General features: G+C 36.5%; 1 protein-coding gene across 5 annotated transcripts in view; it reads left to right on the top strand.

Annotated features, from left to right (window-relative positions):
• Positions 1 to 258: 258 nt before the first annotated feature.
• Positions 259 to 16040, top strand: part of LOC121872613 (lysosomal alpha-glucosidase-like) — a 44088-nt gene continuing 28306 nt past the window's right edge. Inside the window, exons 1-11 of one of the 5 annotated variants that reach the window (XM_042375502.1) lie at positions 259 to 365; positions 2504 to 2632; positions 3067 to 3495; positions 4146 to 4406; positions 6368 to 6516; positions 8424 to 8598; positions 9328 to 9418; positions 10124 to 10292; positions 14354 to 14423; positions 14595 to 14699; positions 15406 to 15543. In XM_042375502.1, coding sequence (XP_042231436.1) covers positions 2543 to 2632; positions 3067 to 3495; positions 4146 to 4406; positions 6368 to 6516; positions 8424 to 8598; positions 9328 to 9418; positions 10124 to 10292; positions 14354 to 14423; positions 14595 to 14699; positions 15406 to 15543 — 1677 coding nt within the window. In that variant the 5' untranslated portion in view covers positions 259 to 365; positions 2504 to 2542. Of the gene's footprint in view, positions 366 to 433; positions 599 to 913; positions 1178 to 2491; positions 2633 to 3066; positions 3496 to 4145; positions 4407 to 6367; positions 6517 to 8423; positions 8599 to 9327; positions 9419 to 10123; positions 10293 to 14353; positions 14424 to 14594; positions 14700 to 15405; positions 15544 to 16040 lie in introns of those variants that run through there. The other 4 variants (XM_042375498.1, XM_042375500.1, XM_042375499.1 and 1 more) reach the window with 4 other exon arrangements.

Genomic DNA, 16040 nt, shown 5'->3' with positions numbered 1-16040 from the left:
GATACTGTACACGCCTGCTGTTGATTACTTAAAGTGTACAAAAAAATAGCGTTCCCTGTTACGCAACTTACTATAGGTCTGCAACAAGCCTAAGTGCCCTTTATATTCTCTGTGGACAAATTCACTGTGTAAATAATATACCCTACATTACAACAATAGAAACCTCAGTGGTTCATCCCGTCGTTAGAATATAGTTAAATAGAGAACGAGAACAAGATCTTCTCAGTTCACTTGGCCTGGCAAACAACTCTGGTCCGAAAGGAAGACTTCCATAGTTACAGAGTAACAGTAGGTGATGCCTCGGCTTCACTAACAAAAAATAATTTACAGTTTTGTCAAAGGTACCACATACATGGCCATTAACGGTGAGTCTTGGATAATAATAACTATAATAGGTATTTTAACAAGGGAGAATTAAACTTTTTGTTGGATGATAATGTTAGGAATAGATGAGATGCCAGTGAGAGTGGCAACTGTCGGGTGTCAACAACAACACTCAGGATCAGCTGAGCCACTACGCAGCCCAACACATCCCCGTTTCACACCCATTACCACCAGGTATTTGTGTTCATCACCGAGTACGACACCCTGTACTGAGGTACATGATTGCAATATTGCAGTTGAAAAGCTTCTAAAACCCACCTTGAGCTATCCATGATCAAATTGCCTTACATTTTTTAATTGTTTTATTTACAAACATTGTCTGTGTGCTTGTTGATCCAATGTGAACTTTCATGAAGTTTTTACTGGGTATATAGAAATCTGTCATTGCATGCAACATGTTAAAGGAAAACACGGTTGAATATAACAAACTTACGGTTCTGTACAAAGTGACTCACCCTACCTCCCTTGTTAGGGTTGGGTGCTTGCACAGCAGGCACTGTTGCTGTCAGCCATAATTATCGGCAGTTTTATGTTAAGTGCTTCTCACACAGATTTCAGATTGAAAACTGAATAGTTTTAGTATTTGAATCAACGCATGGCACAACCAAGTGTTTGGACCGTGTTATTTACAAGGAAATCTTAATGGATTCTATAGACAGTATTTATGAAACCTGGTGAGGGTGGTAAACCAGGGGAGGAAGGGTCTGTATATTGGATCAATAATCCAGCCTGACCTCTGATAACAGTCCAGGTACACTGTAATGTGAAGGTACACTGGTCACTGGTGGGTCAGGTTAGTGAACTACTCACTATTTGGTAAACAGTGGAGCAGCTTTGGCTTTGTTTGCAATCTGAAAAGGCTTTTCATATGATATGAAATTGCAGGAAAATTGTTATACTGTATTTTCTAAAGCTTGGATTTTTTTTTAAATGGTTAATGAGAGGGACACCACCTTATTGTCTGATAAAGTTTTAATTTGTAATATAGATAATTAGTGGGAAGAAAGAAGAAAACTAGTATAAATTGACAAAAGTGAGGTTTAAAGTTGCTATAGCAGCATTGTCTCAAAAGCATAATATCTCTCAGGGAGGCTTCAAGGCGTAGACCATAGATGACAATATATAAAACAGACTCATTAAACCTAACCCTAACCTGATTATAGTAAAACAAAATTTAGTTAGGTCAGGTTAGATTTGGTCATTTCACATTAGCTTTCATCAGTATTTGGTTGGGTCCAATGCTGTAGTGTATTATAAGATGGTGGTCCTTTAGAGGGATGCTTTATACTTTATTTTCTTAAGCTACTCTTGTCTTAACTTTTTTTTTCAGAGAATTTACGTACAGTATTGCAAACTCAACCAAACAAACATGCTGATGTGGCTGTGTAGATAGTTATTTCAACTTTAATATCATAACTGTCAGGTGTATAACTGTAGTTAAACAAACTACTTTACCTGTACAGTGATTTTATTAGAAACAAGAATAATAATGATATTGATCAAGCATTTATTTTGTAAGACTGCTAATAATTAACTTTTCATAGACATAGACTTCATCCTCTCCACCCTTGGCAGTTCACTAGTATGATTACTGTAACAGTATCATACAGTACTGTACCTGTATGAGGTTTCAGGGGTGGCCTTCCATACAGTATATACATTACTAGAGATACAGTACTTTACTCTCCTGCACTGTAAAGTATTTGAAAAGAATGAAGAATTAAGTTTTCTTGTAAATTGTGAAATTTTCTATGATTTTTTCTAACATTATGACACAAATTGAAGCACTGTTCAGTATATCAATGTTAGGCTAATACAGTAATCACCGTATTTATTTTTATTTTCTTATGTTACAGCAAACTTTGATACAGGTACTTTATTAGGTAAATACACTACAGGTATAACATTTCAGGATGGTTAGTATATTCACCGTCCAACAATTTGTTTTATATACAGGTATTTAGGTTATATTTTCTTGTTATTTAAAATTGTGAAATATTTTTAATAAATGGATCTTTATCAAGGATTTAATAGTTTTGTGTGCCATTTTTATTTTGATTATCAGTAGGGAGGGAATAGGTGCAGATTCCAAAAAATATTTTCACAGCACTTAATTCAGAATTACAGTATGCGAATGGACTGTGTGTAAACAAGGACCATGGTGCAGTATCAGATTCAGCAGCCTAAGGGCAAGGCAGCAGATGTCCTTCTTGGAGATCCTGGGGACGCCAAAATAAAGCCAGCTAAGGTAGGTTCATGAACTTGGCCATGATGTGGCAAAGGTTTTTGTCCACCTTTAATGGAAATTAATGTTTATATGATTAAAATAAATTTTTTATTAGATTTGTTCATTTTTTATTTCAATACAGTAAAAATTACCAAAGGTTCCTGAGATAAATATGCAAAGAAGCACACTTAAACTCTCAACAATAAACAGTTATGGTCATGGCTGCACATGGCATTGGTGTTACAGCTAACTTGAGAGTGAATACTGTACAGATTTAAAAATCAGTTTTGTTTATTATTGCCATTGGTATTGTGTTTTGACGTGAGTAAATAAAAATGGTCTCATTTTAAGAAGTAGGAGAATGCAGTACAGTACTCTACTTGTAAACTATGCAAGAACTGCCAGTGGCATTCTTTTTTATGCAACTTGGCCAATAATTTTTTTATCTTTTACAGAAACATTTTGGATATATTTGGACTGCATTAGCAATTCTAACAGGACTATTGCTGACAGCAAGTACTTTCTTGTTAGCTGCAAATTTTCAATGTGCATTTAGAAGTCATGGTAATACCAAGAGCCAACACAGATATACTGTCACGCCTAATGATTTGCAACATGCCAAGGAATATGGCAAATGGGTCAAGAATTTGCCATATGACAAGAGCTGTGGCATTTATTGTTTATTCTATATGACACCATCAGAAAATGAAAAACATGAAGAACCTGAGGTCATTCCAGTCTCTGGAAACATACCTGCTAAAATTGACAAGAGCCAGCAGTGTACTGACATTCCTCTGACAATGCGATTTGACTGTCATCCAGATAATGAAGCAAGTCAGACATCATGTGAAGAGAGAGGATGTTGCTGGAAAGAGGAAGTGGAGGTAAGAGATAGTGATTTTTATTATGAAAATGTGTTACTTACTTCCTCAGTTATTGAGGTAACTTATATCATAGTTTCTCTTTTTTTATGGATGACTCATGCACATATTTCTTGGTCTATTAGTGATTGTATTTCTTCCCTTGTGCAAGTATGTGTATCACACCTCAATATTGTACCATGAAAATTATACAAAAGAATTCAAAGGTAAGAGAAGGGAAGAAGTGAAACTGTACAATTTAAGATGGATCTGAATCACCACGATCAGTAAGAGCACTTGTCCAAAGAAGGATTCATATCTGTAAAATCTGTAAAAGAAATAATCCATAATTTAACTGCTAAACTAGATATAGGTGCAGTTTTAATGTTTGTGTTGTACAGAGTCTGTATCTATGTCTTTTGAGTAAACCCTAAGAATTCAGTCCAGGTTTTCTGTAGACAAGAAGCTGTTTTGCAGTACAATACTGTACTGATAAAGCATTTTCTGCCTGGGTAATGTACCCTGCGACTATGCATTTCAGAGCCCTCTAGGAAATGGAAAAGTGCCAGGAATGTGATTTCATGTGTCACCTCATTTTTCTTTCTTAATAACCATTTGTAATTTAGATTAAGGTACAACCAGGAAAATTACCAACCATGTGCATTACTTGACAGATTCCTGAGAGGCAACACCCTTTCCCGGCTCCTCGCTTACATCGACCCACTCATGGTCCAGCTCTTGAAGATTTACCCCTCAATGTACCATTCTGTTATTATCCACGAGACTATCAAGGCTACTCCTTTGTTAATTACACTTCTGAGGACCACGGATACACTGGATATTTAAAGCGAGATACAGCAAGTGGGTTTTTCGGTGATATTAATGTCCTCAAGATGGATGTCTTCTTTGAAACTGAAACAAGATTGAGAATTAAGGTACAGCATGTTACTAGATTTTTTTATTTATTTAAGGGTACCCTGTACTTGTATACCCCAGTACTGTAGTCTTTAGTTAGGTTATGAGGATCGTTTTATAAATTCACTGAGAAGAGTTTATACGACTAAAAGTATGATAAGGCAGATGATCTTTCTACCAGTAGATCCTTAAAGAATCAAATCTTATACTCATTTTTATCTTAATAATGTCATTATGATTTTATGTTAATTAGTTTGTGAATTCCCCAAGGTGACACCATATTTGGGGTTAAGAGTTGGCACATTATTATTTTAACCTGTTTGTGTGTGTATCTCCTTAAAATACCTGATATTTTGTACAGTTAAAGTTGGTGTGATGATAATTTTTTTTAAATACATGGACACACAAACGTATTACATTTTTATATATTCACACATGTGTTTCATATACAATGCTGTACTGTACTCACTGGGTATAATTCATGTGTAATGAGGAAGGTCATAAGCATGTAAGAGTCCTTGGTGACCATTGCCTTTCTCTTATCTCCATCTCCCACAAGAGCTTAATGGTATGCAAAAATATTCTTTGTCATATCTTTTAAAAAGTTGGTTTGATCAAATGTCTTATTAACTGTGCGAGATAGATCAAGAGCTTCATATAACTCAAAGATAAAGAAAAATATGGAGAGGGTTGTAGGGACTAGTGTATGGGAAGAGGATTGTAGGTCCAGTGTAGAAAGTACTACAGTAAATAAGAAGGGCTAGGAGAGTTAATGGACATTCAACATGTATAGTTTAATGTCCCCAGTCTGGATTTCCATGAGCCGGAAACTCCCTTGGTCTCAACGCCTTTGGGAAATAAAATATATAAATTGTACACTGGTTGTGTCAGAAACTTTGGTATAAAAATTTTGTAAATTACAAAAAAACATTACAAACACAATACAGTATTATGACAGACTAAGGGAATATACTTGTATATAAAAAGATCTTAAAGCTGATACAAAATGTTTAAATAATACTATTGTACATTACAGTGTACCTGATATCTGTCAGGATTTTATGCTAGAACAAAACAGTGGCAACACTCAGTGTTGACATTTCATTGACTTTGTTTGAAAATCTTTCTCCGTTATTTTGAGAGATTAATTTCTCCATCTGTGGTATCAAACAATTTATAATCTACAAGTACTGTATTGTACAGGCATACCTCTTAGAATGCTGCCTATTTGATCATTGTTTCATATTATGCACAAGCTCACGGAACAAGCAGTACTCTCATCTGTTATCTGATTTGTGTGCTCTCAAGGAATGAGGGTGTTATTATGTGTACAGTACTGTATAGTATCATTATTACCTCAGTTCTATTCCCGATACTTAATGAAGCTCTCATATATGGCTCATAGGTGATACATAGTGCTGCTGCAAATGCATCTCCATTGGAGCCATGTTATACTGTCCTCTTATAGAGCTGTTTCCTATGAGGCTCCATTATCCAGGAATGCATCTGGAGCACTGAAAGAGTACTGTACATATTGTATTACATAGATCATTAATGCCAAGGTTAATAAGTGCAAGGAATCTAAACTATTTCTGAGTACCTGCACTGTTTTGTAGTTCTCTTAATTTTCATCTTAGAGCATAAATGTAAACTCCTATGAATCGGAAAAATCTATGATTTTGCTCTGCTCAGGTCCCAAGGTTACTGGATTACAGAGATTCAACCTGTTCTTACTCATATCCTCAATGTACATGTACAGTACAGTACAATATACTGTACAATGTGAATCTTTAATATCCACATTGATTCACATCACTTCATAGTACAGTACACATGATCACAGCTGTCATCAATTTTGTTTTTGTTTTCACCATCTTGTACAAAATGATTCCACTATAAATACATGCTCCATGATTATTTTTTTAGCATTTTTTTTAATGTGACCTTTGGTGTCTCAGTTCAATCTTTTCGGTCATTACAGATTACTGACCCTGCACGAGCTCGATGGGAGACTCCAATACCACATGTTCCTGATGTTACTAAACCTGTTAACAAGACAAGTTATGGCTTTGAGATTCATGAAGTAGATGGCGCCTTCACCATCACCCGCAAAAGTAATGGTCTCCCTATGTGAGTAATGTGTTGGCAATTTACAGCTCGGCATGCCTGTTAACCCTTAAAGGTCTGACGTCGTCCCAGAGCTCCCAACGTAGTAGGGGTCTGATGTTGTGAATCTAGCATTTCATTTTTAAAATTTTCCCGCGTGAGTAGTGTGACTATTATTGTGGCAATAGCTCATCCCCGCTTACCCACACTTCTCCTTGACTGCATCTTAAGCAAATAATCAGTATAACAGTTCTCTTTATGGAGGGAGGTTGTGCATCTACCTCTCTGGATTACCCACTTAGAACCCCATCTCCCAAGCCCTGCCACTAAGGCGGACCCCGCTTAAGCTGGACAAAATTATTGAAAAAAGAAAGAAAAAAGTAGGACATAATTTGTTGTAAGATGACATGTCCTCCATAAGCGAAAATTTCATGGGAGCAAGACGGTAAGACCTCGTGATCCACCAACGCCACACTCTCGTAAACAAAGGGAAACGCATCACACGCTCAGTCATAAATTAGCGTCACCCGTGATAGCGTCACTTCTGCTCTCTCGCTCTGTTGATGTGTTTTATTGCCATTTAGACATGTTGAACTTTATTTTGAAACTTATTTGACATTGCCAGTAATGTGATTATGCTGTAGGCTGATGTAGCAAACATATTTTTGCATTATTATTGAAAAATTAGACAATAACCATGGCCCCTGAAGGTGTTTGGTGTCCATAAGGGTGGTGAGAAGGTTAAGCCTAAAACCTTATCAGTGAACGAAAAGTTAAAGGTGATTGAAAAACTAGAAAAGGTGCTGCTTACTCGCAAATATGCTCAGAAAATAGAATTTCAAAGCACTCGGACTCGGAGTGACTGCAAGCCTCTTGCAGTCAGAGGCATGTCCAGCTGGACCTGCCTTCCATTTTTTGGGTGGTAAGTGTACAGCACTTTGTGTACATTACTTTTTTAAAATTAATTTTTATTAAAAAGCATGTATTTCATTCATAAAAATTGGATACATAGGGGTTGTACTTGTTTTTTGTTTAAAATAGAGGTCTTTTTTTTTATTTGCTCTATGGCAGACAACCTCTTATCCCGGGCACCCGTTCCCCCCAATTAGTTCGCCTTAGCGAGGTTTTACTGTACAGTATTTAGTGTGATAATACGGAACCATGTGAAGACATTGTGAAGTTGTAAGAACATTAATTTTATGATTTTCATTTTTTAGCCTACTTTTCAGTTTCTAAAGGGAGACTTCCCAAGATTCATTAGACCTTTAAGGGTTAAATTAATATGTGATGTTTTCTCTTGCATCTATTTATACTATTGCCACATTTGGCACCCTGACCTTGATACACTGCAACAATAACTTGCCATCTACTATGTAAGAACTTTGTATTTTTTTTTACTTTTAATACAATTTCTACCTTTACCCATTGTCTTCCATACCTATTTTTTGCTGTTAGTGGAGAAAAGTTTGAATGAATTAAAGTAATATTTCTCTGTGTACGATTCACATGAGTTTCTCTTTTCAGTCTTCCACGCCCTCAATTTGGCTCCTCCACTCCAAAAATGTTTTGGATGTTTTTGTATCTTTGGTGACCCAGTGCCACCTTTCAATTTCATTTGTCATTCTTAGTCTCTGCCTTCCCCTGCCCTTTTTACAATTGTATTTACCCATTAACCCTTAAACGGCAGCTGTTCTTGGTGGAAGTTGCTGTAGGGACGCCAGCCATCATCTGTGGAAACTTTGTTCCTTGCATTCCTTTTTTATGAATATGGAGGGAGGGAATGAGGAATCCTTAGTTGCCAGTTAGGGGTTGATATTTGAATCTTTATCCTCTCATCTCTTAATCAATTGTCAAAGCATTTTCATTTTCACATTAGTATACGTTATTATCGTATATGGTAATGTAACTTCAGTCTTCCTTCTCCTTGGTAGATTTGATACCTTGGATATGGCTCCCCTAACCTATGCAGAGCAGTTCTTGCAGCTGTCAACAAGCTTACCCTCTGAATACATCTATGGATTTGGTGAACACCTTGAGGGTTTGCTGCTTGACACATACTGGAAACGTCGTGTTCTGTGGAATGTAGACGAAGCACCAGTGGTTGGGGTCAGTGCCTTCCCAAAGCTTCTCCAAGTCCATAAAAAATGTGAGATAGATGTAACCTCTTTATGCACATAAATATTTATTTATTGCTATGGTATGGACATGTGGGGGTGTGTGGTAAATTGAAGATGTATGATAGTGTAGAATATAAAGGAGGAAAATAAACCAAATAAGAAGAAGAGTTTATCTCTTAACTGAATTGTTAGGGTCTAGGACCACATCACTGGAGAATGCTAGAGGAATACAGTTATTAAATGTGTGCAGTGGAGATAATTTCTATATGAAATTGTATGAGTGAAGAATTAAAGAGTGATGTAGCTATTCATTCAGGATATGTGAGAATTTTTGCAATATTTTCTTTCTTTCTGCTTGAGTTGATGATATCCATTTGTTTTATTGTGAGAGGTGTACTTTTCTATCCTATTTTCTAAAGAACACGTAATAAAATTCATAGATTATAATTCTTTGTTCAAGAGCCCTATACACAATATCGAGTTACTTTTGAAATAATTTCCCTAAAAACTTTTGCCTTTGTATTAGCTGCTATACTACAGTGTTTGATCAGAGATTTATTTGTTATTTGCAGAAAACTGTAGAAGTGTAACTTATGTGTGTCTTGGATACTGTACACCATATCACGGAAAGTACAGTATAACATATTGTACTGGTCCTGTATCTTAAAATTTTTTCACAATTTGTTTATTAGTTGTAAATATGAAACTTTAATTTCAGAATAATTTGTATGGGAGTCACCCATTCTACTTGGCGCTAGAGCCAGGCGGTAATGCCCATGGTGTGTTTCTGCTCAACAGCAATGCTCTGGGTAAGCTTTAATTCAGGAGGAGATTATGTCTTGTTGTAACATAGCAGCATCATGCTGCATTATATTATGTCTTAGCAGTGTTGTGCCATGTAGAAATCTCTCTCCATAAGTTCTTATTGATAGTAATAATAATAATAATAATCATAATTAATTGTTTATTGACAAAAGTACAACAGCCTGAAGGCTGTACAAGGCTGAAAATAAATGATGGACAGAAAGAATTATTATATACAGTGACATGGAGGGGGTAGCAGGGGCTGTATGTGTTTCTCTAAAGTGTTTTCAAGGAGTATCTGCATATGTCCCTCATGACTGTTTTACAATAATTATTTAAAAAATGCAAACTCTTATATAGTGTTTAGGCCAATACTACTGTATTCTTATATTGTTAGTTGATTTCAAACAATACATACCAATACCCAATTGAACCTATCCCATGAGGTGAATTTAAACCCATATAAATGAGTCAACAGGAAAGTTTATACAGTATACCGAACTTACATTTAGTATATCATAACCAATGCAGTAGAGGTAAGTGACCATGTAGAGAGAACAACACTTTATGGATATTATTTTTTCAGTTTTGATTATTTCTATAATATCATCATTACCATTGACCATTAGCCCCTCCAGTTTTAATCAATTCTTATTCAATGTCAAACAAGAGGTATTTCAAGGGTCTTCTTTGTTTTCATTCTCTTCTAGATGTTGTTCTGCAGCCTCATCCAGCCCTTACTATGAGAGCCCTGGGTGGTATTATTGACCTGTACGTGTTCCTCGGTCCCACCCCTAATGCAGTAATCAGCCAATACACTGAAGTGATAGGACGTCCTTTTTTACCACCTTATTGGTCCCTGGGTTATCATCAGTGCAGGTGAGCCTCTCTTATATTTTGTGGAAAAATCTGTCGTCTACTAAAAATGAAAACGAGGTTAAACTTTGTACCCACTTAATGACACTCGTATGTATTTAAATTTTTCTGTCAAATCTTTTCCTGATATGATGCTCTATGGCAGGTATCATGACCACACATACATACAAAAAATGATGTTTCCTGCTTTTATTATTGTTCATTCATTCTCACTGCTGTAATAGATGGGTTCTGCTGTGGAACTTCCTTTCCAACAGGCTCTAAATGTTGTCCTATTTTATCACTTTCACTTCACAAACCATAACATTACCCATCAGCAACATATCACTTACTTTCTATTGGTAGTGCAGTACTGTAATAGACACTACAGCAGGAGCTAGTGGTACTTTCAGTATTTTACAAACGTTTTCCTTAATTCGTGGCTACTTTATCATGTGTACCTTACAGTAAACCAGATTTATAATAACTTATAGTGTTTGTATATTGCTCATCAACATTTTCATTACTGGATTTAATCACTTGATTTTACACGGTAAAAAAAACATGGCAAATTCATTTTCTTATCTCAGTACTTTAGATCTTACACGGCCTATGACTACTGTTTCTGTTGAAGGCTTGTACATAGTCTGACAGCTAAATTTGCGAACTCATGCTGCAGGTGCCGGTACGTGCCTTACTGAGGATTGGCGCTGTGGTCCCCTTCAAAGTATTCCCCTTGCAATGCTATACACAAACGCCGGCATTTCTTGCACCCCTGGAAAAAATTTTGGGACGCATTTTCTGGAATAGCTTTTATAGCTGCCGTCATGCTTTTCTGAATGTCATACATGTCTTGAAAATGTGTCCCCTTGATGTGTTTCTTTGGCGAAGGAAATAGAAAAAAGTCACACAGGGCCAGCTCAGGTGAATGAGGGAGGTGTTCCAGTAAGGTAATTTGTTTCTCGGCTCTAAACTCCTGCACAATCAATTGCATGTGCAGTGGGGCATTGTTTTGATGCAAGATCACCTTGTTTCCAGCAAAAGTTCTGGGTGTTTTCATCTAACTTTTTCACCGAGTCTCTTAAGCACGTCGAGACAGTAAATCTGGTTCACACCCTGCCCTGGGGGAACAAATCCTTTTCAATGTTTTCCTCAGTCCTGCTCGTTGTTGGTTGTCTTTCTCTGTCATCATCTGCTACGTCTTCTCTTCCCTCAGAAAAGCGCTTAATCCACTTGTAAACTGATGTTTTTTTTGTGCATTATCCCCATAAACTTGGGTTAACATGTGCCAAATTTCAGGCCCAGTTTCCCAAGAAACTTGATGTTCATTCTTTGTTCTAAAACAATATCTGTCATTATCGTAATAAAACCAGAAAACACTCTAAACACAATAGCTGCCACTGCACACGTCCGAGAAAGGATCAAGGTCACACGCATGCCACACACTCGTTACGGTGCTGCTGCCTGTTGAGCCATGCAGCGAGTTCACAAACTTAATTGTCAAACTTCGTAACACCTCATTGCTTATCCTGTACATTTGTGCACATTTACCACATAATACAGTCCATCCTCATTAACACGACAGTATTGTTAATCTTATTTAAGATAAAGCTACAACATCCTCACTTCTTTGTCCCTTGGAATATCATATTAGCTAAAACATTTGTTTGGTGAGATTTTTTTTTCTTCTGGGGAATAGCCCACCCTGGCACAGTATTAGTTTATTATGTACTCTGTACTATTGTAATTTTATCATACATTTTACATGTACAACCCATGTCAATACTGTACTGTAATTACCAGAGCCGTCCCTAGAGGGATGCGGGGCCCAGGGCAATTCATCCACTGCGGGGCCCGTTTGCATTCTTAATATATATATATATATAATATATATATATATATATATATATATATATATATATATATATATATATATATATATATATATATATATATATATATATATATATATATATATATATATATATATATATATATATATATATATATATATATATATATATATATATATATATATATATATATACACACACACATATACATATACACACACAGTGGTCCCTCGGTTAACGAGCACAATCCGTTCCAGCAGGTTGCTTGTTAACCGAAAAACTTGTTAACCGAAACCATTGTTTCAATGGGTTTTTGGGTAATTGGTTCCAGCTCACCGAAAATTGCCTAAATTCAACAAAAAAGGAAGAAAAGTAAACTTACTTTAAGGTGTGTATGTAGAAGGCTCCTGGGATGATGATGATGATGATGATGATGGGAATTAGAATGGGGGTGGAGGAGAAGGGAGAAGAGAAGGCATTGGGGTGGAAGAGAAGTCTCCCCATGGCGCCATTTCACCCATAAAATTTTAGTTCTCTTGGTTTAATTCAAGATTATTTTCCTTAAATCAACACTGCACTGCATTATATATTGTCAGTATGTAAATTAAATTTCAAAATGACCAATAATTAATTTGCATGCAAACACAGAAAAAAGCGTTAAGTTGAAGAGAGTCTCGAGCAAGATGTTGCCTCCACTGAAAAGAGAGAAAGACTAATGCCTGTTTGGTGTATTGCCAGGCTGGATGGCGCGCATGAAACTAGTGTCTTTACCTTCAATTAAGTTCAATAATTGTTAAAATGACTAAAAATTTTAATATTAAACTTTTAAAATTATTGAATAGTATAAACTTCTTGATATTTACTAAAATAGTATGGAATTTAAGCCCTAAAACCGATTACTGTATTGGCGGACTAATACTACAGCTGGACCGCCAAATGCAAGCGAAAACATGTTGAGGTCGGCTCGTAAAAAACTCTTTAATCGAGGGATTGCTCGTTAACCGAAGTTAAGAATCTTATGGAAGGTAAATCGTTAACCGAAATCTCGTTAACCGAGGCACTCGTTAACCGAGGGATCACTGTACAGTTAATTCCTATCATACTATTACTATGCCAAGTATTATGTAATTTACTGTGTTATAACATCTTTCATATATTTCCCCATTTGGCAATCTTTGCATGTTAAAGTCTTCTGAAAAGTGTCGATTTACACCATTTTTGGGGAAACACATAATTTTCAATAGATACCTTAACAGGTCCCTTTTCCACCAACATATCAATTGTCGTAGTGTCCAGTAAATGTGGCCAATTGGCTGGATCACATAGATTTTCATCAGCCTGCCTGCTAGCGTAGGTAGAGCTGTCCATTTTAAAAGCCTTAGTATTTTTTTCAGTACTCTCCTCTTCCTCAGCTTGAGTATGACCCACACTATCACCATCACAGCCGCTCAGGTCCTTTTTTGCACTAGTTTCTGGTGTTTTTGAAAAAAAAATTCTAGGGAACCTTTCATTAACATTTCGATTTCTTCTCTCTTCCTTTTCTCTGCACCCGAGATGTATTTTCTGTATCTGTCTCTATCCCTGCTGGCCATGGTATAATAAAATACGAGGGCTGTGTAACGATAGTAAAATAATGTAGATCAACAATTTCACAAAACACAAATCACGGACAACTGGAGATTCAGAGTTTGGACAACACTGACAGGTGACCGCTGTCAACGTCCTCACTCCTTTTCGGCAGAGAGCACAGTAAAGAATGACATTGTTCTCAGTCTGGGTGGTAAGATGGGGTGGTTTAATCTTTAATCTTACCTTTGACCTCATGTCAGCAGATGCATTGCCTAACTATGCTGGTCACTAATCCTTCAGGTGGTCTCCTGAATCTGGGTGGTAAGGTGAGGTCAGCTTAATGCGGTCACTAATTCTGGTGTCCATGGGTTAGGTAAGGGCCATGGGGCCCCCACTCGCCGGGGCCTGGGGCGGTCGTACCGGTTGCCATACCCTAGGGACGGCCCTGGTAATTACAATATACGAGTACTGTATACACTCAGCTCATGTCGATTCACTGGCCCACTCGGTGATGGTACCTTCCAGGTTTATCATAATACTTTATGACCTTTTTAAACTAAATATAGCCAAAATTAACTCTACATAACTTTCTCTCCCCCTGTCTGTGTTGGAGAAAAGTTAATGTCTGCATTGGTTCAGCATTTAAGTAACTTATTTGAATAGGTATGGCTATGGGTCTGTGAATAGAACTCATGAGGTATGGCAACGGACTCGTAATGCTGGAATCCCCTTCGTGAGTTCCAATTCCTCAAGTCTTCTCACAACTCTTTTGATTGAATATATTGAAATATTAATACACCCTGTACATTTGATTTTTGAGTTTGGGCAATATATTAACATTGAATAATATATATGAGGCTTCAGATGTTAATGCTTGTCTTTTACATTGCATTTTCTGACACAGGATGTTCAGTGGAATGATATAGACTACATGAAAGATAACAAGGACTTCACAGTCGATGATGTCCATTATGGAGGTCTTTCAGAATTTGTCAATGAAGTTCACCTTGTAAGTGGATGAATATTCTTGTAGTTATTTATGTAAAGCTATTTTGTCCAGATTTTTTGTTTATGGAAAAGGAAACAGTTGAATTTACCAACAGTTTGCTGATTGTATGTGTTTATGTGCATTCAAATGCCTGAAAGTGTTTATACACGTACTGTACTGTTTATAAATGCTGGGAATTTGCTCTGCCCTTATTGTGATATGGAGTTATTATATTGACTTGTATATGTCCATCCTTAAATCCCACCCACGATTGTTATTAGGGTTATGCAAAAAACATCCACTGTAAAGCAATGACATTTTGCAGGATTATTTATTGATATCCTTGTATTACATGACTACATTAGCTCTTTAAAAGTTTTGGATCTGTTCAGTATACTATAGACCTGAAACATTCTGTATAACATTATTTTTATTACATAAACTTGTCCATCCATCTATTTTTAAATCGTGACTGATTATTTTCTTCTCTGTAATGTAAGTTTCCATTTGCAAAGTATTTCAGGTTTTAATTAATTAAATATTACCACAAATACAAGTTATATTCACTTAGAAAGTAGTGATCTTGTTTGACTCAGAAATTTTAGTTGTGGCACACATTGCCATCAATGATTGTGTAACTAATCAGGAATATACAAAAAAGGCAAAATTACTTCCTAGATAATGATAGGCTGGAACTAAATTTGAGATTTTTTGTCCAATATAATAGGCTGGGATGCATTATGTTCCAATTATCGACCCTGGTATCAGTGCAGCAGAGCAGCCTCACACATACCCACCTTGGGATGAAGGTGTCAGCTTGGGTGTTTTCATCCGCAATTCTTCCAATATGCCCTTCATTGGCAAGGTAAGGTATTTCCAAGTACTGTACAGGGTGTTTGAAAAGTATTTACCTATTTTATTTTGCTTATAAAAGGCAGAAAAATGATGGGAGTGAGAAATGGTTTTCAGAATATTATACATAATTTTATAACATTTAATATTAAATACCTCACACCTCCACATATCCACCTTCATTTTCAACATATTGATGCAGTTGGACTTCAACAGTGTCTGTCTGCCCTCTGAAGGAAGCCTTGTGAAGTTGCTGGAAAAATGTGTTGATTTTTTGTTCCAAATCATCCAAAGTTTGGGGTCTTTACTTGTATATCTCTTCCCTTCCCTGTCCCCATAAGAAGAAATCGCATAGTGTAAGGTTGGGACTTCTTTCTGGCCATTGTTGGACAGGTATCATAAAGTGAGGGAGTGCCCCGTCTTTTATGAAAATGATGTTTCATGCATTTTCCCACTCTGGTTGTTATATGGTCTAGAGAAGCTTTTCTTCCGTGTTCTACCCTCCGCCAC

The sequence above is a fragment of the Homarus americanus genome, unplaced genomic scaffold, assembly GCF_018991925.1.
Source record: "Homarus americanus isolate GMGI-L3 unplaced genomic scaffold, GMGI_Hamer_2.0 scaffold39155, whole genome shotgun sequence".
NCBI lineage: Eukaryota > Metazoa > Arthropoda > Malacostraca > Decapoda > Nephropidae > Homarus > Homarus americanus.
Note: the sequence above shows the minus strand (reverse complement) of the source record. Positions and strands in the feature narration are given on the sequence as shown.